Below are 24,819 nucleotides of genomic sequence, written 5' to 3'. Positions count from 1 at the left end.
CATCGCTTTGTGAATAAACTTTAGACTCATTGATTTTTAAGGCCAGTGGGTTAGATCATCTAGTCTGACCTCCTGGATAACATACTCCAAAGAATTTTGCCCAGTTAACCTATACTGAGCACAATAACTTGTTTGGCTAAAACATCTTTCAGAAAGGCATCCGCTATGGATTTGAAGACATCAAGAGATGAAGAATCTACCACCTCCCTTGTAGTTTGTTCCAATGGTTAATAACCCTCACTCTTAAAAATCAGTGCCTTTTTTCTAATTTGAATTTTTGCATATAACTTTCAGCTATTGGTTCTTGTTGTGCATTTCTCCACTAGATTATAAAGCTCTTTAGTACCCAGTATTTTCTCCCTCATACGCTGTAATCAAGTCATCTCAATCTTTTTGATAAGCTAAACAAATTGAGCTATTTAAGTCTCTCTCTGTAACACATGCTTTTCAGTTTTCAAAATAATTTTTGTGGCTCTTCTCTGCACCTTTCCAATTTTTCAAAACTGGTCATAGTATTTCAGAATTGGTCTCACTACTGCCATACAAAGGTAAAATCACTTCCCTACTCTACTCACTACTTCCCTGTTTATATACCCATGGATCCTTAGCCCTTTTTGCTATATCACATTGGGATTTCACATTGAATTGCTTGTCCACTATGTGCCCTAACTTCAGTCACTACTTCCCAGGATACAGGCCCCCTTTCTGCAGGTATGACCTTGCATTTGGCTGTGTTAAAATGCATTTGTTTGTCCAGCTTACAAAGTGATCCAGATTGCTTTGTATGACTGTCCTATCTTCATTAATTACCTTGCCACCAACCTTTGTGGCATCCGCACATTTTATCAGCAGTGATTTTATATTTACTTCTGCATCATTGATGAAAACACTGAAAAGCATCAGTCCTAGTACTGAGCCCTGCAGCATCGCACCAGAAAACCCCACACCTGATGATGATTCACCACTGACAACTTCTTTTTGAGAACCATCAGTTAGCCAGTTCTTAATCCATTTAAGATGTGCTTTATTAGTATTGCATAGTGGTAATTTTTAAATCAATGTTGCACAGTACTAATAAAAAAAGTCTAATAGTACATCTGTCTTTGGTGGCTCCCTTTCAGTAACTGCCTTTTACTGACTGGATGGGCTGTCTGTGTTTTGCCTCTCTTCCTTCTGATCTCCCTCACTCTGTCTTGTCAAGGGCGTAATGTATATGCCAGTTTCTAGGCTGCATGCTTCCACATGAATTTTCTCTTTTCTTTTGCTCCTATTCAGGTTTTTTTTTTTAAGGTACTTAAGTGGAGATTGTTCCATCTTCCTCCACAGCTATCCCATCATTATTCTCAACCAGATCTAGGTCTTTTCTTTGTAATCTATTTTAGAGTGTTTCTGTTATTTCTGCGAGACTTCAGCTGGTCCCTCTACAATGGAACACTGCTTTGCATGTCATACATACAAAATAACCCTTTAGTGTAGTGCTTCATTATTGTCCACCTTAGTACCAACAAAAAAAAAAGTCTATAGTCCAGCTGAGGATTCTTTCTTCAAGCAATACTCTCTCATCTGGTCGGAATCTTTCAGAGTCTGAGAACACTGCTATCTTTCCATCTCGGGACCTGGCCTGTAAGCTGCTCAACAGGGTCACTGGGCCCTGACTTCTGCAAGGCTAATGTAGTGCCCATCTTTTAAAAAGAGAAGACGGAGGATCTGGGGACCTACAGGCCAGCTAGCCTTAACTCAGTCCTTGGAAAAATCATGGAACACGTCCTCAAGGAATCCATTCTGAAGCACTTTGAGGAGAGGAAAGTGTTCAGGAACAGTCAGCATGGATTCACCAAGGGCAAATCATGCCTGACTAACCTAATTGCCTTCTACGATGAGATAACTAGCTCTGTCGATGAGGGGACAGCAGTAGACGTGTTATTCCTTGACTTTAGCAAAGCTTTTGATATGGTCTCCCACAGTATTCCTGCCAGCAAGTTAAAGAAGTATGGGCTGGATGAATGGACTATAAGGTGGATAGAAAGCTGGCTAGATCGTTGGGCTCCACGGGTAGTGATCAATGGCTCCACATCTAGTTGGCAGCCGGTACCAAGCGAAGTGCCCCAAGGGTTGGTCCTGGGACCACTTTTGTTCAATATCTTCATTAATTAACTGGAAGATGGCATGGACTGCACCCTCAGCAAGTTTGCAGATGACACTAAACTGGGAGGAGTGGTAGATACGCTAGAGGGTAGGGATAGGATACAGAGGGACCTAGATAAGTTAGAGAATTGGGCCAAAAGAAATCTGATGAGGTTCAACAAGCACAAGTGCAGAGGCCTTCACTTAGAACAGAAGAATCCCATGCACTGCCACAGACTAGCGATCAAATGGCTAGGCAGCAGTTCCACAGAAAAGGACCTAGAGGTTACAGTGAATGAGAAGCTGGATATATGAGTCAGTGTGCCCTTGCTGCCAAGAAGGTTAATGGCATTTTTGGCTGTGAAAGTAGAAGCATTGCCAGTAGATCGAGGGATGTGATCATTCCCCTCTATTCGACATTGCTGAGGCCTCATCTGGAGTACTGTGTCCAGTTTTGGGCCTAACACTACAAGGAGGATGTGGAAAAATTGGAAAGAGTCCAGCAGAGGGCAACAAAAATGATTAAAGGGCTGGAGCACATGATTTATGAGGAGAGGCTGAGCGAACTGGGATTGTTTAGTCTGCAGAAGAGAAGAATGAGGGGGGATTTGATAGCTGCTTTCAACTACCTGAAAGGGGGTTCCAAAGAGGATGGCTCTAGACTGTTCTCAGTGGTACCTGATGACAGAACAAGGAGTAATGGTCTTGAGTTGCAATGAGGGAGGGTTAGGAAAAACTTTTCACTAAGAGGATGGTGTTACCTAGGGAGGTGGTGGAATCTCCTTCCTTAGAGATTTTTAAGTTCAGGCTTGACAAAGCCCTGGCTTGGATGATTTAATTGGGGATTGGTGCTGCTTTGAGCAGGGGGTTAGACTAGATGACCTATGGAGGTCCCCTCTAACTCTGATATTCTATGATCTATGGATCAGCTCAATCCACTGCTGTTCTAGCAGCTTCCGCACAAAGCTGGAACCTAATGCTCTGTTCTAAAAAGCCTACCTTCCCCTCCACACATACACAGCACCCTGCCAATAGCATCTGTACTATATTTAGCCTAAAAGCTTTCGGGAATAATTCTCTCGGGAATTTTCCCTAGTCATCTTTTGTTCACTGAATCAGTTATACAAAATAATTCAAAAAGGAGGAGTATACAGTATTGGTAGGATCTCCCACATACAGATATCTGTAAACTTCACATTTGGCCAATTCATTCATTGTAAAAATTGGTGTCCTCAAAAAGTAGAAGAAAACACACATCAATTCTTCAAAACAAGGGCTGCAGCAACCTTATGAGATCCCATCCGCAGACAAATACACACACGATTGCAAGGATAATGTTCACATAACACAGATGTGCACACCACACTGTTCTTCCACTGCCCAGATTCACCTGTTCCTGAGAACCAACAGGAGGCTGACTGACTAACTTACACAGGAACCTGGGTCAGATTTGCACACAAATGATCAAACAGGATATCAATAGCAGCAGCCCTCATTTTAGAGAGATGATAGCTCTCCTGTATCAGGGACCATAATGAGAAGCGTGTGTGTGTGTAGGAGAGAAGAGATGGGAATGGTGACAAAATTGAGACTTCTCTATGGTAATATCCCTTTAATGTTTTCTGGACTATGGTTTTCATCCCTCTATGAAACATGAACAGCCTGTCAGAGCAGAATTTTAAGAAGCTATGCATCTTAACTGTGGAAGCTCTAAAGCGAGAGTAGAGGAGAAAGCTGTACATCATCACATAGTCAGCCTACAGTTAGTTGTATAAATAGTGCTAAATGATTGACTTTGTTCAAAAACAGACCACTTTCCAATATGCCTACACTGATGACACACTGCGTTAAAGAGCAGAAATACCATTATTGATACACCATGCATAGGAAGCTAGCAATCTTTGGCAGAGGTTTCTCCACAGCTAACAATTTGCTATGGCGCTGCAGTAGTTTTCTCCACTTCTCTGGTTTATTTCATGGTGGCACTGAAGTGCCGTTTGCCATCTAAATACAACATGGACTCTGAAATGACAGGAAGAAAAAAAAGAGATATGAGTATTTAAAAAAACAAAACAGTCACTTTAAAAAAAAACAGCCTCTGGAATGTACTGGGCACTACACAGAAGACCAAGTTTGAGAAGCAATACGAAACACATTTGCATTATGGCAGGGTATAGAATAAATACAGGTTAGCATGAAGGGGCATTTTGTGTTACTCTACTAGTAGTAGTAGTCTATTAAAACGTAAGTACGCTCCACCAGCAGACGGAGAATAGGTTTTTCCCTTCCAAGAACAAAGTTTCAATGAGATGCATTAAAATTGCCACTTACCACCATATGTTTTTGGGACAATCTGTGGTACCTCTCTTTCTGACATAAAAGTGAAATGGAAGACGTTGGTTGTCTTGTGCTCTCTGGTATCCGAATCATAAACCTCACTGTGTACTCTAATCTGGATATAGTTTTCTGCTGTATAACAAACCTAGACAGAACAGTGGATACAGTTATTATTTGATCATGTACACCAAAGAAAGGGGACAAGACGGAAGAAGAGTTAATTCCTCCACTTTCATAACTCATTGTTCATTGCCAATGATTGATAATGAAGACATCAAGCTGAATAAGCTTTATGGCTGTTTGAAAAAAAGAGACCAACTCCTACCTGTGCAGAAAGCAGTAATAGGGATCCAATCTCAACTGGTCTTTGAAACATGATATCATCTACAGCTACTACATAAGGTCTGGCACCTCTGCAGAGAAAAAAAAAGGCACTTAGTATTAAAGAGCAGCTACTTGTCTCTGCACAAGTTGAAACAATTTTAATTATCTTTAATGCAAAATATATCTGAAACTGAGCCACATAGATATAAAAAACAATAAGAATTGCTGAAGAATACAGCCAGTGTGCCAAGAAGAAAACCAATATCCTGAGGGAATGCCAGCATAGAGGTGATACATGTACTCCTGCAACGGTACTGGCTCCCATCCTCTTCTACTACACCACAGACTATAGCAACATTATGTACTAGAGCGGAGGTTCTCAAACTGTGGTCTGTGGACCACCAGGAGTCCGCGAGCTCCATTCAGGTTTTCCGCAGATATTTCCCTCTAAGGTGCGTGCCTGGGCAGCCACACACACACGAGAATGAAGGGCCACCCACCTAATTAGTGGAGCCGTGCAGGGGGTAGGTGGGAGGGGGCAGTGGGGTGAGAAGAGGGGGTGGGGGGAATTTCGGATGTGCAGGGCTGCAACAGACAGAGAAAGAGGCGACTTTCCCCAGCTCCAGGGCTGTGGCTGCCAGGGAGACATGGCTCTCCTTCCCAGACTCAGCTCTGTGGCTGCTGGGGAGCGGGGGGGTGACGGGGGGAGGAGGAGTAGATACACTCCTCTTTCCCAGCCCCAGGTCAGGGACTGCCACGGGGGAGTGGGGGGGAGGAGAGGGAGAGACCCCCCCCTTCTTCCCAACCCTAGCTTGGGGGCTGCTGCAGCAGGTGAGAGAGGGCACATCCATCGCATGAGAAAGCTAAGACTACTGATATTAAAATGTGAGAGTTGTGTGTTTTTATTTGTAGAACAAAAAAAGTTAATTATTAAAGTTTTTTTTTTAATAGTACTTTTCTCCAGAGGGCTTTACAATAGTTAACTAATGGTACAAACATTTGGAAAGATCTAAGTGGACTGCCGAGACCCTCAGCAATTTTCAAGGGGTCCATGGGGGAAAAAAAAAAAGTTTGAGAACCACTGAACTAGAGTCAAAACACAATTTTCTGCCACTTTTGGTTTTTCTAGTCCTCTTCATTCAGGCCTCACTCCTGCAAAAGCTTACACATGTGCTTAACTTTCAGCATATGTGTCGTCCCACAGACTTCAGTGGAGCTACTCATGTGCTTAAAGTTGGACACGTTTGTAAGTGTTTGCAGGATCAGAGACCGTGTCAGGTTTCTAAGAGTAAATGGCTGTTAGAATAGCCACTAAAACATCAAACCCTTTTCGATCCTAACTATACATATTTTCCATTGACTGCTTATTTTGTAGTTCAGGTTCCCCCTACCCATTAATAAAACACACAAAATGTTCTGGATTACACAAATACCGAAAACCTGAAACTCACCCATAGCTGCTGGCAGTAGCCCATCCCAGCTCAAATGCTTTCCTCATGAGAAACCCCCCAAAGATTCTATTGAAAATGTTTCGTTCCTGCATTAGAAACACAAAGTGGCAACAATACGCATGTACTCACACAACACAGTGGTAAAGCCTGTCAGGTTCATTTGTAGTCTTGTTTATGGGATTATACATAGCTCCTATAATGAATATTTGGCAGCTGTACAGCACAATTAAAACATATATAGAAGTCTAAATGATTCAGCGTGCTTACTTCTTAAGAGCTTACCTTATCCAAAACAATTTAAAAAAAAAATAATCGTCAGCCCATCTTATACATGCTCTGCAGAATCTGTCAGGTGTTTTCACTTTTGTATTTGTACAACTGGAATTGTACATTTGCTAAGCCTTATAGGTAAACCTTTGTAAATTTAGGGTTTCCACTGCACAAATCTGTGAGCCTAGCTGATATATTCAAATGCTAATTTAAAAAGAATCTTATTCTTGGCAGACAAAAGCTGTTAAAACAATATGAACTGTTCAATCAAAATCTTGTGCTCTCAAATTAAACTAACTAGAGTTCCCACCTTTCTAATGGCTGGTAATGAGCCCCCACCCTCTGCTCTGCCTCTTCCAGCCAGGATTTTAAGAAACCCAGACATCAGGGCTTGTTAAATGGCACCCAGATACACAAGCTAAAACCCAGACTGTCTGGGTGAAAACTGGTTGGGTGGCAACCCTAAGTCTAACACTGATGGATACTGTCTCTTGATCAACACCCATTGCTCTCAGGTGTCTGTGGAGGAATTTCTTTACCTAAGATATCCCTTCTGATAAATAAAAAGAAATGCTACATTTAGAACTATATTTAAACGTCAGAGTAAAAAACAAAAAAGTCCAAGTTAAATGTCTTAGATCTGCCAACCTTAAAGATGATTCATAACTCATTCGTTATGACTTTTATAATGCGTTAGTACTCCTTCAAATACCTGAGGATGGCAGATCACCAAGCTCTTAAGTTTTGCATCTTCCATCCATACTGAATTGGGTGGTAGCACACGACTCCGAAAACTTACAGTCCTGTAGAAACAAGGGGTTTGGGGCAATACACTCAATATCCAGCTTCAACAGTGCTCAACAAGCTACAACCACAAAAATAGAAAAACCCACTTGTGTGTGCATACACACCAAGCAAACCAGGATTCAAATGGAAAAAATGGAAGTGCCAGAAACATATGCTGTTTCTGACAGACCTCGAAAACCAGAACTTGATTAATGCAAGTGTCTAGTCTAAGGCCATGGTCCTTCAAACATGTATGCTCATATTTAACTTTAAGTGGATCATTTCAGTGGGACTGTTCACATGAGTAAAGTTAGATGCTGATGCTCAAAATGTTTATGCATCTGCTTATGGGGAACCATTGCTAATAAGACCACAAAAACCTCTCAAGTGTCCTGACCTGAAAAGTGTAACTAACAAAAAATCCCAGCCAACCAAAAAAAAAAATCCATTCTAAACTCCCTAAGCAAGTCCTTCACCTTTTTATTAGGGCAGCGGTTTTCAACCTGTGGTCCATGGACCCCTGGGGATCTGCAGACTATAAGATTTCCAAAGGGGTCCGCACCTACATTCAACATATTTAGGGGTTTGCAAATGAAAAAAGGTTGAAAGCCACTGTATTAGAGTATAAGAAGATGCAAAATGCCAGATGAATTAATCACAGACACATAATTTAAGATTTGCAAATTTGTCTAGGGGATTTACACATACATCTGCTAATTTTAAATGGAAGATATGTCTAAATCCACTAAGTAACCTTGAAAATTTCAACCATGTTACAACTAATTTTAAGATATTGGAATAAATAAGAGCTCCTCTAATGTTATTTCTATAGACATTACAGAATTTTCTTGTGTACTGTTATTCCTGCTTTGTATTAAAGTTAGTTCAAGACTGGCTCTGTGAGAGTGCACGTGTCTAACTCTGCAGCTGCTCCTTAAGAAAGATTAACGATATGCAGATAGAGGGATTTAAAAAAAAAACTAAAAATACAGATGGTAATAAAATGTTTCCCTTACCCCTTTTTGTCCTCCCCTTTCCTCCTTTCTGTCACTTCACTTTCTGTATCTTACTTTGAGTTTCCTGCTGTCTTTCCAGATTCTCGTTTCACTTCAGATTAAAAATATTACTAATTGTACAAGAATTACATTTTCAGATCTCTTTTCCCTCTATTATCATCCCTTCACTTCTTAATCTTTTCTAATTCTGCCACTTTTCAGATTATTTGCCCCCATCCCATTTTTTTAAATTTTTCACTCTGGTTTTCTTGTCTAGACATCATAACCTCTCTGTGTCTCTATTTCCCAGCCCCCTCATAATCTGTAAAATTAAGTAGTAAGTCTCACAGGGTGTCAGAATTTATGTTTACAACACACTGTGAGAATCTTGGATCAGCATGTGAAAAAATATTATTATAGCCAAGGAACACCTCTTCCCTTTAGAAGACTAGCCAGTTATTAAGGTACAAGACTGCAATGGCAGTGCAATAGCTCCAAGAGCCCCATAGGGGGTTAAATTCCTTCTTGTGGTTAAGCTTGACTAACCCCTTTCTTAAGATTATTCTATGTCGCTTTCTCAGAAGCCATCTACTGTAACCTTGTTGTTTTATTCTTGATTGCAGCTGCTGAATAGCATTAGCTTTCTTGGATGGCACAAAATTCCGTTCGGGAACATACGTGGTATAATCAGCACATTGATGGTGCTTTGTGCCTGTATTCCAGGTAAAGGAGACAGCATCCAAGTGTTTAAGTGATGGGATAGGGATAGGGAAGCAAAAATTATCTACATTCCTTCTACCCTTACAACTGAGCATCCAACTGCCACATTACTGTCCCTTCTTGCAAGTTATTAGTTCTTCCCCTACTTGCCTTGTGTCCAGTGTATTAAGGAATATGTTATGAACAATGTTTCTTTCTTCTGCAGTGGGAGCCATTTTCAGTAAGGATGCAGTACTGAAATCAACCCTCCTCATCTTGTTCACTAAAGAAAAAAAAAAAATTGAGCACAAAGATTGCAGAACATCACTTGGTTTTAAATTGCTTTACAAAGCAGTCCAGTCCTCTCTCCATTTTAAAATTCATCACCAGAGTAAGTGATTTTTGGATTCACAGTCAGACTTAAGAAATTTGCTCTTAATATTTGTTTGCATTAAAGAAAAAAAAATAGGATGTAATCTGCCCCACTGAAGTCAATGGAAGTTTTGCAATTGACTTCACTGGGGCTAGGATTTCACCCATACATTTTATTTAAGTGCTTTGTTTCTAAATGGTCACTTAGCTGGTGTGCCAATAGAATTTGTTGGTCTTATAAACACAGCAATGTACTGCAGACCGATTATTCACATACTAGGATATTCATTTAACCACTACAGATTGACTCATACTACAAATGCAAAAGAACTGAATAGTATGCAACACATTTCTACTTTTTGTATCATTGGCAGTATATACTTTAAATATTTACTGAAGATAGTGTAGAACTTTTGGGGAAAAGGAGCTTTTAAGAGTCTTCTGGTATTTTATTTTTGTACACCTTCAAAAAATAAACAAACCAGGGGACTTTAAAAACAATGTAACAAGACTTTTGCAAGGATCTACACCTTATACTTTTTTTTTTTTTAAAATAAAGCTGGCTTTATCGTGACCACTTCCAAGCGTCCTGATACTGCATCCCATGCCTCATATCTCCTTCAATAGCATTTCTCTGGTTCAGTTAATTAGCTGCTCATGCATTTGGATTTCCCCACAAACTTGTGTGGTTACTGTGTATATGGTACAAAGAACCAAATTTATGAGGACATGAGTTATGATGAAACCAGGTATGGCAGCCCAAAATCTTCAGATTTTAACTTAGCTGACTATTTTAACTCCATTAGAGCAGTTTTGAACTCCTCTAAAACGAGGTATTTTTAAAACAAACTTTAAATGAAAAGAGAGTCACCAAGGGTGAGTAAGAAAAAGAAAAATCAGTCACACACAGTATATGCTGCCACAAACCCGAAAGATTTACAACGCACATACAGAAAGTTAACAATGACTTCCTCTCTTTTATGTCTTTGTGCAGTGAAATATACTTAGGATATAAAGGAACAGTCCAACAACTAGTCATTTTGGTTGCCTACGGTTTTGGGTGCCCAAGTTGAGATACCTGAAAGAGCTCTAATTTCAGAAGGTGATGAGCATCCAATTGTTGAAAATCAGGCACCTCTAAAGTGTCAAATTGGTCATCCAAAGATTAAAGCACTGAAAATTGAAATCAATGGGATTTATGTGCAAACTTAACGTTAAGCATGTGTTTAAATGCTGTCTTGAATAGAGGCTTTAATGGGTAAAATATTATGTGATTCAATTTAGATAGTATAGCCCTCAGTGTGCCACAGCCCAAATATGAACACAAGACAAGATGCAGCAGTTCAGGAAGTATGATTTATTTAATTAACATATCTACTGTTTCCTTACTCTCAGTTTAGTTATTCAGTACTTCTGATGTACTACAATAGCATATTAAAATTGATAAAACTAGATATGGTTAACACAAAACCCTGTATCTGAGGTAAGGTGAGGGGGGAAATGTTTCAAAATCCAGATTCAAAATTCATGGTTTGGACTAATCTCGAGGTACTAGCAGGTGTGTGAGGCCGAAGTAAATCTGATCTTAAATAAATTAAGAGCAACTCTTGCTCGTAGAATTTCTGAACTTCGCTCTCTCTCAGTCACTGCAATGAACCTATACAGAGTTTTCTACTGCCATAAAGTATACATGAAGTATTACATACATTCTCCTTTCCTGAAGATTTCTTCCTCCTCTGGGCCCTCAGGAATTAATGGATTAACAAATGCTGACCTATGGATATGAATTATTTTTAAAGTGATCTGCTTTAGAAAAAAATGTCATAAATGCACAAGGGAAAGATCAATAGACATTCCTTTGTCCACATACAATCTAAGAGAGAAAGAGACATAGCTTTATCCCAGATAAGATGACATCTAAAGAAATAAATATGTTTCATAGGATGGCTGGTGACACCGAAAGGTCACCCATTGGCTTTATTGCTCAGCAGATCTCAGATTGTTAACAGTTCTCTAGTATAACTAAAAATGGGTCCTCATAGCATTTATACTTCTTAAAAAGTTAAATGACGACCAAAATTTTCATATAACAGATTACTGCAGACATACCATTCAGAAGCACAGTAAATTCAAGCTGTGATCTAGGATTGTCTAAAATAATGTCTAATAATTGTCTAAATAGTTGTCTAAAATAATGAAATGAAAGAACTTGAAAAAAAACCTGTAGCAAGCCTTCTGCCATAATCTATTCATTTCAGCAGTGGCCTTATCAGCAACCAAAAGCTGTTTACCACACATACAGCTTATCAAATAAGAACATAAGAAGCTGCCTACAGTCCAATTCATTTGTTTATGTGCTGCACAAATCTACAATGCCTAATTATATAGATCAAATCAACATAGGAATCTTTCACAAAGCAAGATGTCTGTTTGCTCGAAGGAGCCCTCCCTCTCCATAATTTGGAGAAGTTACTTCTGTTCTTAAATTGTTGCATTATGTTCAGACTGGATAGAAAAAGATACATATATGCTATGTTTGCATCATGCTACACTGCTGAGGTAGCTTCTCTCTGTTCCCCAGATTTGCTAACTTTCCAAGCATGCTGCAAAGTCCAGGTTTTCTCTTTCTGTTCTTTGACTACAGAGGACAGAACTGAGCTGAGCTGGTCTTTTTATATTATTTTGTATGTTTTATTTTTTGGAATAGTTACTCAGATCTGAGGTACACTGACTAGAGAACTAGCCTAGAACCTGGGTTGCCCATGGTCAATTCCTACTCTGCCACAGCCATCCTCTTTGATCTCAGTAAAGTCACTTACTCTCTGTATATCACTTTCCTGTCTGTAAAAATGGGAATAATAGCACTTCCTACCACACACGGGTGCTGTGAGGATAAATACATTAAAGACTGTAAGGTGCTCAGATACTACAGCCCAGGACCCATTTAAGTACCTAGGACAGATACACTATAAACTTGAAAAAAATAAACATGTGACCATATTACTACATCAAGGACACTGAATTATTTTAATCACAAAAATATTTTTCTATTATGCACACAAGAAGTTGTTAGACCTATTATGAATAGAAAGACTTAAGATTTTTGAAAATTGTAAATTGAACAGGTTAGAAGTAGAAGTTTTAGTTAAACCTCCCACAGCAATGTTAGTGACCTATCGGCCAAAAGAGAAAATGATCAGTTTGTTTTAAATGACCAAGCAAAACAGTATGTGGGAAGTAAAACCAGCAAGATGGGGAAATGTAAATTAGAATTTTAAAATTCCTTCAAAATCATTAATAGTCCGAGTTATTAGTGACATAACCTTAGTCCCAGATTTGGACCTTAGCGTCCAAAATATGGGGGTTAGCATGAAAACCTCCAAGCTTAGTTACCAGCTTGGACCTGGTACCTGCTGCCACCACCCAAAAAATTAGAGTGTTTTGGGGCACTCTGGTCCCTCTGAAAAACCTTCCCTGGGGACCCCAAGACCCAAATCCCTTGAGTCTCACAACAAAGGGAAATAATCCTTTTTCCCTTCCCCCCTCCAGATGCTCCTGGAGAAATACACAGACATAAGCTCTGTGAAACTACACAGAGTGACTCCCCCTCTCTGTTTCCAGTCCTGGAAGCAAAAAGTACTTTCCTATTCCCCCAGAGGGAATGCAAAGTCAGGCTAGCAATCCAACACACAGATCTCCCCTTGACTTCTTCCTCCCACCAATTCCCTGGTGAGTACAGACTCAATTTCCCTGAAGTAAAGAAAAACTCCAACAGGTCTTAAAAGAAAGCTTTATATAAAAAGAAAGAAAAATACATACAAATTTTCTCTCTGTATTAGATGATACAACACAGGGTCAATTGCTTAAAAGAATATTGAATAAACAGCCTTATTCAAAAAGAATACAAAACAAAGCACTCCAGCACTTATATTCATGCAAATACCAAAGAAAAGAAACCATAGAACTTACTATCTGATCTCTTTGTCCTTACACTTAGAAACAGAAGATTAGAAAGTAGAACTACTTCTCCAAAGCTCAGAGAAAGCAGGCAGCCAGGAAAACAAAGACCTCAGACACACAATTCCCTCCACCCAAAGTTGAAAAAATCCGGTTTCCTGATTGGTCCTCTGGTCAGGTGCTTCAGGTGAAAGAGACATTAACCCTTAGCTATCTGTTTATGACAATTAGTTACACATGTTTTAGGTTGACAGAGTCCTCTAAGGAACTCACAGCACTTTCAGTATGGTATTAAAATTATATTTGTGAGTGACCATTTACAAGTTGAGTATCAGCCATTCCCTCCCTTGATACAGGGACCAATTAATTCTCACGGTTACAATAGATTCCTGGTGGGTACCAGATGACTTTTCCTTCTGGCATGTTTTCATCAGGTCTATTGTTTAAATTCAGGGAAACACCATTTCTAGAAATGGGTCAAATACCAATTATAGTTTGAAAACTACCAACAATACTCTATATAGTTCTGAGAAGCTAACTGTAGACGTTCTCTCCCTCAAGCTCTCCCCAAAAAAACCTGAAAATATACTGCCTATTTCCTAACAAAAAAAAAAAAAAGGGGGGGGGCAAGTATATGATTTACTTATAACTAAAGCACATATAGAAGTTAGAGCATTTGCCACTTTCCAACAACAACAATCTGATATTCCCAGCGTCCCACACAGATAAATTACCTCTTGTTTTCTGGATCGCGGGCCACCATGACAAAGGTTGCATCTAACACAGAGCTGTAAGTATCATCATGTAACTAAAACAGAACAAAGAAATCCAGTTTTATTCTCTACAAAAGTGATGTTGTTTAACAGGCCACGCAGTTCATACTAATAATGCAATTAAGATGTTGTTTGCTTTCACATTTCACCCCTTCCCAGTTTTCTTGCAATGGACCTAAGACAAGAGAAGCGCTCAGCATAATATTCTATTTCAGCAGAACTGCCATGCAACTATTTAGCAATGATACAGGTTATACAATTAGTATAAAAATGGCAACAACTCCAGTTACCAATCAGTTCCCACTTCCATTCCCAAACAACCCCATGGAAAAACACCATGACAACAAGCCATTATCACCGCAGACTTGCCTACCTAATGCCAGCAGAGAGGAACGACACATTTAGCAACAGATAATCCCTTATCCACTAACAATTCAACAGTACAGACATTCGTTTTTTAGAGGTAAACTGGATCAAAACTGGGTTTTTGTATTTGGTTTTTCTGAAGTGTAGGATGTATTTTGAACAATTCAATTGCCACATTAGTATTTTGTAATGGAGCTGGAAAAATAATTAATTGTGACTAATACATCATATTCATTGGCAGCTTTTCATTGAACGGTTACTAATAAATAATTTTTCCACTATTTAGCCAGGTATATTTTTTGTAGATCAATTGTACTCCAATTAAAGTATCTTATTTCAACACTGTTTCCAGTGATATTCATGAATTATCTGTCTTACAATCCTAAAAAATCAAGTTATTTTACACATTAGAACATATCAACACAACACCTTGGAAAATTAGTCTGAAATCAACAAGATGGCATTCAGTAAAGGCAAGTGCAAAGTACTACATTTAGGAAGGTGGGTGGGGGGGGAATCAAATCACAGCTACAAAAAGAGGAATAACTGGCCAGGCAGTAGTGCTGCTGAAAAGGATCTGGGGGTGTGTGTAATGTATCACAAAATTAATACAAGTCAACACTGATGCATTTACAAAAAAGGCTAATATTCTCGGGTATATTACTGGGAGTGTCATATATAAAACATGAGAGGTAACTGTACTGCTCTACTTGGCACTGTGAGGCTTCAGCGGAACTACTGTATCCAGTTTTGGGCACCACACTTTAAGAAAGATGTGGAGAGATTAGCGGAGCAATAAAAAATGATAAGGTTTACAAAACCTGACCTTTGAGGAACCGTTAAAAAACTGGGCATGTTTAGTCTTCAGAAAAGACGACAGAGGGTGGGACCTGATAATGGTTTTTAAATATGCTAAGGGCTGTCACCCACATAGACTCAGAGGCTTCAAGGCCAAAGGGGACCATCAGAATCATCCAGTTCTCCTCCTGCACATTGTAGGCCACAACCACATCCACCCATTACTGAGGTAGGCCCATAACCTCTGGCTGAGTTACTGAAGTCCTTAAATCTTGATTTAAAGACTTCAAGTTACATATAGTCCACCATTTCTGCCAGTTCAAACCAGCAATTGATCCCTGCCCAACACTGCAGAGACAACAGTCTCTGACCTGCGGAAAAACTTCCTTCTGACCCTAAATATGGTGAGCTGTTAAACCCTGAGCACATGGGCAAGATCCACTGGCCAGATACCTGGAAAAGAATTCTCTGTAGTAATTCAGAGCTCTCCCCGTCCAAAGTCCTATCTCCAGACACTGGAGATATTTGCTAACAGCAGTAGCAGACGGGTCATAGGCCATTGTAGGCAATGTCATCACACCATCCCCTCCATAAACCTACCAATCTTAGTCTTAAAAGAAGTTAGGATTTTTGCCCCCACTATTGCCCTTGGAAAGTTGTTCCAGAACATCACTCCTCTCATAGTTAGAAACCACCTAATTTAATGACTAAACTAATTGATGGCTGATTTATATGCCTTTGTTCTTATGCCAGCATTGTCCCTTAACTTAAATAACTACTCTCCCTTCCCGGGCTGTTACAAAGAGGATGGTGACCAATTGTTCTCCATGTCCACTGAAGGTAGGACAAGACGTAATCTGAAGCAAGAGAGATTTAGGTTAGATCTCAGGGATAACTTTCTAACTATAAGGTAGTTAAGCTCTGGAATAGGCTTCTAAGGGAGGTTGTGGAATTCCCATCATTGGAGGCTTTTAAGAACAGGTTAGACAGACACCTGTCTGGCATGGTCTAGGTTTACTTGGTCCTGCCCCAATGCAGGGGACTGGACTAGATGACCTCATGAAGTTCCTTTCACCCTTAAATTTCTATGATATCCCATTACAATATCAATTCTAAACTCTGGCATTCTAATCTGGGTATCTTTTGATGTTAAAATAAAGAAGAAAAGTTTCCAAAAAGCAGGGAGGACAACTTTGTTGGAGGAGAAGAGGACGGCTTATGGACTGCCATGTTGCATTAGACCAAAGGTCCATCCTATCTCCAACAGTACCAGATACTTCATGGAAGACATAAAACACCTACCATAAACAACTATGCTTTGGAAAGGAGAAAACAGGGAAGTAAAAGAATATAAATCCTGAAGCACAGGGGTTGGTAGCCCTTCTAAAACAGATGACCTCAGTGTAATTTAGGTTTCTAATGTTATCACTCATAATTCCTTCTGAGGTGTCCAAGGTATCTTGGGAGAAACGAAAAGAAGAAATAGAAGTCACTGACCCCAACCTGAAGCATGTGCATCTTCACTTCCATTGAGGTCTTCCCAACCCAAGAAACATTTCCAGTGAATTTGATATCACAATCTGGGTATATGACCTTCTTGCACAAATCTGAAATATACATGACAATGTGTTAGAGCAAGATAACTGAAGTTTAGTATTTAAAAAGCAAGGGTATGGATTCTCCTAGGCCACTTCACACTGAGTATCTAGCACAAAGTGGCCTTAAAATAACCAGAGACGGACAGTCAGTATTGCACCCAGTGCAGGGCAACTCTCTGCTAGTGGAAGAAGCTCAATCAGCTTCTATACCAGCCACCCCTCCTAACATCAGCATAAGGGGAAGAAGCAGCGCAGACAAGGAAACAGCATGACAGGCTACAGTGAAGTTCCACTATACACCATCCTCCACTGGTGTAAGGGTCTTTCCTTGTATGGCTATAAACTGACTCCCTGCAGACAAACTCAAAATGCAGCTCTGATTTGGTAAAGAATGAGGGCCACAGTGTTTCCTGTTCACACAGCAAATTTATTCTGGTATTGAAATCGAGATTAGTTCTAGTTTAGAATCATCAGCAATGGACTCAGATACACACTGTTGGTGTCACTTTTCAGCAAGATGGCAGCAGATCATCATAATTGCCAATTATAATTAATCAATTAATCATCGTTTTTTAAATCATTTAATATATATTATACACACACACACACACACACACACACACACACAGTGAAAAGGGAAGAACTCCGCTCTATTTCCGGCTCTGCTATTAGGCTGCTGGGTGACCCTGGGCCAGTCACTTCACCCCTCTGTCCCCTGTCCCTCAGTTTCCCCATCTGTACAATGAGGATAATGATATGGACACCCATTGTAAAGCACTTTGAGATCTACAGTTGAAAAGTGCTATAAGAGCTAAGTTATTATTTTTTAAGTACCATTAGCGTGCTTGGTTACGTACTGTACAAAATCAAAGCTGAGTCTCACTGCTATAAGCCTCTTTCGTGGAAGACAAGCAACACTGGCCTGTCAATATCTAGGAGACTGACTTGATTGATGCAAAATTGAATACAGAAACGCATGAAACATGAAATATTCACTTTTTGGAAGGAAAGGCACCAGAAAAAGGCAGAATAGTATCTAAAAAGAAATGCAACATATCAGAATTAGCACCAAACAATTTCATGTAAACAAAGGAGAAAGATATCAGTTTCTGCTGGAGATAAGCAGTTATTACTAAGTGTTCATAGAACAGACCATCATTTTTCAGTTGATCAAATGACCACTTACCAATTTTATCCACCAGGGCAGTAACTATTGACAAAGGAGATCTCTGAGAAGCTTCATGTTTCGTGTGAGTGTAACAAATGAGAACTGTGGAGAGATCAAAGAGGTGGTCAGTTATCTGTTCTCCATATATTTTAAAAGGGATTTTAAAGAGTGGAACAAGCTTCACAATGTAGCCATTGTGATACAAAATGTAGGGCACATGTACAGTTCAAACAAAACCGAAGACAAAGAACACTATATCCTGGAGGGTTAATGACTCAAGTAATTTAATCTGCTTACAAAACACTTTATTCACCCACAGCAAGTTAATTTGGTCTGATCATTCAAGTATACCCACTCCTTAGATCAATTTCACATTGCACTGGATCATTTTAAGCGTTTATACTGTTTTGACTTGGAGATTTTTGTAACTGAGAGTATGTATACACTGCAAATAAAAAAAGTTTGTTCTTAACACAGGTTAGTTAGAACAGCAGTAACTCAGGTTAACAGCTTGAGTTCATCCCCAGGCCCCTCTATAGGCGTTAATTCAAGCACCTAACCCAAGTTAAATGCCAAGTTGCCATGTCTTCATTGCTACTGTAACCTGAGATAGCTAACACAAGTTAAGAACACACCCTTTTTTGCTGTACAGCAGGACTGGGCAAACTTTTCGGCCCGAGGGCCACATCGGGGTTGTGCAACTGTACGGAAAGCCAGGGAGGGAAGGCTCTGAGTCCCCAAACAGCCTGGCCTCCACCCCCTATTCCCCCCTCCTACTTCCCGCCCACTGACTGCCCCCCTCAGAACCAGCAACCCATCCAACCTCAGTAACTGCAAATTAACGCACTGAAATTAGTCTAATTCAACTCAAGACTCTCACTAGAACTAAGCTTTCAGACAGCTTTCTCTTCTGAACTGCTCAAGGCCATCAAAACATTAGAGATGCTCATTCATCTGACGACCAATGGCATGGTTTCAAAAGTTTACACCTTCACATGAAAATTGGGTCCCACAGCTCTGAATATTTCATAATTGGGTATATGACCTTCATGAACCAGAACCTTTACACGGTGGGCAGAACAGATACAAATCCCACAGTTGTCTGGTATCATTTTGAGTGCAAATATGTTCCCACACGTCTCTCAGCAACAAACCACCTCTTTTAGCAGCAAAGCAAAAGATTAGAATCTCAGTGTCTTTAAAGGCTGGATGTGAATGATCCTGCACAAAAAGCAGTAAGAGAACCTTAAAATCATAGAATCGAAGGACTGGAAGGGACCTCAGGAGGTCATCTAGTCCAGTCCCCTGCACTCATAGCAGGACTAAGTATTACCTAGACCATCCCTGAGAGGTGTTTGTCTAACCTGCTCTTAATTTCCAATGACTGAGATTCCACAGCATCCCTGGGCCATTTATTCCAGTGGCAATGCTCTAAACCCTGAGCTACATCCCAAGTACCCTCAGCACAGGGTGGTGGTTAGTTCTGGCTGACAAGCAATAAGATGACAATCCAAGGCAGAAACTTCTATGCAGGCCCCAGCAAGAATTGAACTTGCAGCCCCTCGTTTACAAGACCAATGGTCTAACCCCTGATCTAGAGAGCCAAGTCCCTTGCTACTGCTTCAATGCTGATTTGTAAAAGGAAAGTCTTATTGAAAGACTTCCTCTCCTGCATCCACCTAATGCCTCTAGAGAAAGTTCAGGGACTGCTATATATGTGGTCTCACCCCCATACCAAATAACTCTTGCTTCTCCGCACTGGACAATTTCTACTGACACCTCTCTTCCCACTTTTCAACTCACCTCCTGCTGTTTTTACGAGAGAAAAACATCCAGTTTAATATGAATTTCTATACCTTGCCTCCTTCCTTTTCCACCCTGCACGCTGTCCACCATAACTCAAGCATCCAACTCAGAAACACGCCTCTAATTCTCTTTCACTAATCTCTCCAGAACCTAGGAACTGCCATATCAAATCAGATCGCTGAGCCATTCAATCCTGGTACTGGCCATTCTTGAGAACAGGATGCTTCAATGGAAAATGTAAGACATCTATAAAGGGACCTCCATTACCTGCTCCTGGGAGAATTTTTTTCCTACTTCCAGGCAGTTGGTGGTTAGTTTATGCCTTGAAACATGAGAGACTCTCTCTTCTAATTTTATTTCCTGCTCAATATAACTGTAGATTTTCTTCCTATAAAAGTCTATTTATGTATTTAATCCTACTAAGCTCTTGTATTCAATGATATCTAGTGGCAGAGAGTTCCACTGATTAATTATGTATTGTGTAAAAAGTATTTCCTTTTACCAATTTTAAATGTATTGCAATTCAGTTTTATTGGGTATTCTCTTGTTCCTGTATTAATAGAAAAGGTACAAAACTTCTAAATTCTCATTGTGACATTGCACTCCATATGTTTCAGGAAATATGCTAATGAGTGTGAATATAATGTAACTGGAATACACTTCATGCAAAAGGTCTCTTGTAAGGTATCATTACAAAGCTTATAATCTACTGAATGTGTTCATTCCATTTGCTTGCCTGTATTATTTCTATGTCTGAAGTTAGGAGAATAAGATATAAACTTGTATTACTGATGTAAACATGTTAAGTGGAAGCCATTAAGGGTGCTTCAGAATCAATGATCTGTGAATGGGTGTATTTACCTGCAAGCCTTCCTATGTATGTGTCTTCCAGCTACTAGGTAATGAAGGAGGTCTTACAGTGATCGTGTCACCTGAACTGGAGTCCATCTTAAACCTGGTGCTTTTCCATTTAGAAGCAAGGGTGGGAACCCAGAGAGAGACAAAGGATTCCCACCTTGTGCAAAAGCTATAAAAGGGGGTGGAACAGAAGGGGGCTGCCAGTCATGAGAAATCCCCTGGTTACCACCTGAGCTGGGACTGACAAGGGCTGTACCAGGGGAAAGGATTGGGCCAGGACTAGGAAGGAGTCCAGTCTGTGAAAGAAGTTTATTGGAACAACCTGAGGGTAAGATTTTACTTGTAAACAGGTTCTTAATGTATTGGGCTTAGACTTGTGCGTTTTGTTTTATTTTGCTTGGTAACTTATTTTGTTCTGTCTGTTATTACTTGAAACCACTTAAATCCTACTTTTTATACTTAATAAAATCACTTTGGTTTATTAATTAACCCAGAGTAAGTGATTAATACCCGGGGGAGCAAACAGCTGTGCATAATTTAAGAGTTTATCCTGTATAAGCTTTATTCAGAGTAAAACGGATTTATCTGGGGTTTGGATCCCATTGGATCTGCGTGCTGGAGACAGGAGTACTTGCTGAGCCTGTTTTCAGCTAAGTCTGAAGCTTTGGGGGCATGGTTCAGACCCTGGGTCTGTGTTGCAGTAAGTTAGCATATCTGGCTCAACAAGACAGGGTTCTGGAGTCCCAAGATGGCAGGGAAAACAGGCTCAGAGGTAATCTCAGCACATCAGATGACCGTCCAAAGGGAGTCTCTGTGACCGACCCAATCACACTCATCTCAGATCTCCCTGCTGCTCCCATCTTTACAATGCCAGAGCAGCCTAAAAACTGAATATCTTTCTCAATGGACATCATCTGAAACACAAACCCCACCAGTCTCTCTCAGAGTAAACCTTGATAAGTACATCACATATCTTAATAACCTGAGGAAAACTGCTATGGTGATGACGCATTAGATCCTTCTAGGCAAATTCTAGGCCAGCACTTCCTGAGGAGCAAATGCTCAACTCCGATATTCGGTTTAGCCCTCTATTATTCTGCAGCAGAATATGGTGCTCCACTCTAGCTCCATTTGTCTCACATCAAGTCAGCTGACACATAACTACACTCAACCATGCACATTGTAACTGGGAAGATTCGACAACACCAGCTCCCCACATTAAGCAACGTGACTCCTCCACACATACATCAGGCTGCTACAGACAGAATGGTTGAGAAGATCAAAACAAACCCGAGACCAGTGTACACACACTGCTTCAACCACCCAAGAGCAAGTTTGCTGTCAAGGAACCCATTGTGTGCCCACTTGCCCTGTCTAGATTTCTCTGATGTTGAAGTGGCATGAAAAATGGTCTGCAAAGGACATCAGAAACCAGTCTCTTATAACTGACCTGACACATGTTCCTGGCTTTGATTTGCCACACCACTCACAGGCCTTTTTCAACCAATTTTGAATAGGCCAGGGTCAATATGAAACCAGCCTGCACACCGGGGGCCAAAAACAGGATCCAACTTGCGGTCACAGCCAAAGACAGACAGCATCACAAATCACAGACAACTGCTCTCTGACCAGATTTGATGGTGGTCTGAAGGCTCTGCGCTTCGCTGATGAAGCTGCTGCACATTCTCTTGGCAAGCTCCAAATCCAATAAGAAGTCCCTATTCCAGTTGACATGGCTGATCACTCCTTAGGCCTTTGGCCTACACTTGCACGTTATACCGCAATAAAGCCTCTCAGAGCGCTCTACCTTACTCCCCGTCCACACCGGCAAGACATGTAGAGCGCTCTTACTCCCTGGCTGGAGTGCACCTGGTACTCCACCTCCCCGAGAGGATTAACAACTGTTGCGTATTGGGTGAGATGCTTCAGTGTCAGTGTAAACAAGAAGTAATGGTACAACTCTCTAATTGACCTCCGGAAACGTCCCATAATCCCCTTAACTGAAGTGGCCTCTCTTGCCTTTGTTGTGAACTCGGGACGTGGAAGTGCCCTTTCTCAGACCAGATAAGAAGCGCTGGCTTCTTATCTGGTCTGAGAAAAAAAAAAACAGCTAATGTTTGCTTTGAGTGAGAAGAGACAGGCGGGGGGGGAGGGGTCTGTACTTACAAGGCAGCGTGCTGACACACAGCACCCCAAAACCCCCACTCTCTCCCTCCACACTCCCTGTCACACTCCACTCCACTCCCATTTGAAAAGCAGGTTTCAGCCACTTGAATGCTGGGATAGCTGCCCATAACGTACCGCTCCCAATGCAGCTGCAAGTGCTGTAAACGTGGCCATGCCAGTGCACTTTCAGCTCTCAGTGTGGACAGACTGAAGCGCTTTCCCTAGTGTGCTCTCCGAAGGCAGGTTTAACTTAAAGCGCTGTACAGCTGCAAGTGTAGCCAAGCCCTTAGTCTGTGATTCCATGTTTTCCTGATTCTCATCCCCTCTGGTATTCCCATCAGTGGCTCCTGTTATTTCAACCACACCAGGCTAAACTGCGTAATCTGTGGGATGACTTCCAGCCAACTCCTGACACAGGGGGAAGGGGGGGACCCATAGATAGCCCTTTCCCAAGAGCATTTTTCTTCATAGCTTCCTATTCCAGCTAAAGCAAACTTCTTTTAGGGACATTTACCTGCATGCTGCTCTTTAAATTTGGCATAGCTACTCCTTACCCCATTTTCCTCTCTTCCAACCGCATTAGACTTGTCTTCTTTGTCCTTCTGGAGCTGTAGCACATCCTCACAGACAGGACACATCAGTATACTACAGTAAAAGCTGGGTTATCCGGCACTTTACCAGCCAGGAAGCTCTATAAGCCGGCATTTCTGATCTTCATTGAAAGTGTGGTTTATAGTACCTGGCTCCGGGTGGCTCCTCAGAAATGGCGCTATGTCCCTGCTGCTCCTAGGTGGAGGAATGGCCATAAGGGGTTCGGAGTGTGGGAAGGGGTGTGGGGCGTGGGCTCTGGGAGGGAATTTGGATGAGGGAGGGGGCTAAGGGCAGGGGCACGGGAGGGAGGGAGGAGGGGGGGTAACCTGTCTCCGCTGCTCCCAGGCAAAGGCGCAGCTAGGCAGCTCTTCGCGCTGCCTCCACCCTGCCCTGAACACTGGCCAGCCAGTGGGAGCTGCAGGGGCAGCACTAGCAGGCAGGGGCACTGCGCAGAGCCGCTGCGCAGAGCCGCCTAGCCATGACTACGCCTAGGAGCAGCAGGGACACGTCACCGCTTGTGGGGAGCTGCCCGAGGTGAGCACTGCCCGGTCCGGCACTCCGCACTGTCTCCCATGCCCCAACCCCCGCCCCAAAACCCCTCCCACACCCTCCCTCTTATTTAACTGGGATTTTTTAATTACCAGCACCCCTGACTCTCCCAACATGCCGGATAACAAAGCTTTTACTGTATATTGTTCTGAAGTAATTCACTCCAAACAATACAATAGCTACATCTTCAAACAGACATTTGCTATCTCTTGTTCTAATATAGTAACAGTAGATTTGCATTAAACATAGGTATAGTTACATACCTCCTAAGCTGTCAAGATCTTCAAGAATTCTTCCAAACCTAGGACATAAATAATGAGAATTCAACTACATTAACAGTAGATAAGCTATTTTTATTTTTCCATATGCATAAAAAGATTGCCTTGTTACCTCACAGTATTATGTACATTCAGATATTTTTCTCTTAATTCAGGTTGACTTCCTAGAGGTAAAATAACCTCTATGTAGCTATCATTCATTTTCCTAGGTGGCAAGTCTTCCTGCTGTTTGGCCAATAGACTATGTAGGTCTTTTCTTTCATGCATTGCTTGCACATGGTCACTGGGAAGAAAAGAAATTGAGATCAGCAGCAGAATACAGGATGCAACTCTCCCCAAAATATGCCATGCTGTAGATCGATGTTTAAAAAAAAGCAAAAAAACAGCAGCAGTCAGAAAAAAGTATATATTATACCAGGGATCAAATGTCAGGAGAGGAATAGAGAATTACAACACATCGTAATCAGAAATTTTAAGAGTAAACTATGTGCAAACTCTTAATGAACAGGATGTGATGGTTTTATCAAATAAAATAGCATACTTTGTACACGAG

At 41.0% G+C, this 24,819-nt stretch overlaps 1 protein-coding gene across 3 annotated transcripts in view; it reads right to left on the bottom strand.

Moving 5' to 3' along the window:
- Nucleotides 1-2,879: 2,879 nt before the first annotated feature.
- ACOT9 (acyl-CoA thioesterase 9) overlaps nt 2,880-24,819 on the bottom strand; it is a 38,384-nt gene continuing 16,444 nt past the window's right edge. For all 3 annotated transcript variants that reach the window (XM_050936645.1, XM_050936646.1, XM_050936647.1), the window contains 12 exons: nt 24,379-24,549; nt 24,252-24,289; nt 18,037-18,120; nt 16,750-16,859; nt 14,050-14,123; nt 11,065-11,132; nt 9,158-9,269; nt 7,219-7,309; nt 6,237-6,322; nt 4,787-4,874; nt 4,456-4,606; nt 2,880-4,146 (listed from right to left, as the gene is read on the bottom strand). In XM_050936645.1, coding sequence (XP_050792602.1) covers nt 4,094-4,146; nt 4,456-4,606; nt 4,787-4,874; nt 6,237-6,322; nt 7,219-7,309; nt 9,158-9,269; nt 11,065-11,132; nt 14,050-14,123; nt 16,750-16,859; nt 18,037-18,120; nt 24,252-24,289; nt 24,379-24,549 — 1,126 coding nt within the window. In that variant the 3' untranslated portion in view covers nt 2,880-4,093. The remainder of the gene's footprint in view (nt 4,147-4,455; nt 4,607-4,786; nt 4,875-6,236; nt 6,323-7,218; nt 7,310-9,157; nt 9,270-11,064; nt 11,133-14,049; nt 14,124-16,749; nt 16,860-18,036; nt 18,121-24,251; nt 24,290-24,378; nt 24,550-24,819) is intronic.

This window comes from Gopherus flavomarginatus, chromosome 1 (assembly GCF_025201925.1).
Source record: "Gopherus flavomarginatus isolate rGopFla2 chromosome 1, rGopFla2.mat.asm, whole genome shotgun sequence".
Lineage (NCBI taxonomy): Eukaryota > Metazoa > Chordata > Testudines > Testudinidae > Gopherus > Gopherus flavomarginatus.
This window is presented reverse-complemented; position numbering and strand designations above follow the sequence as displayed.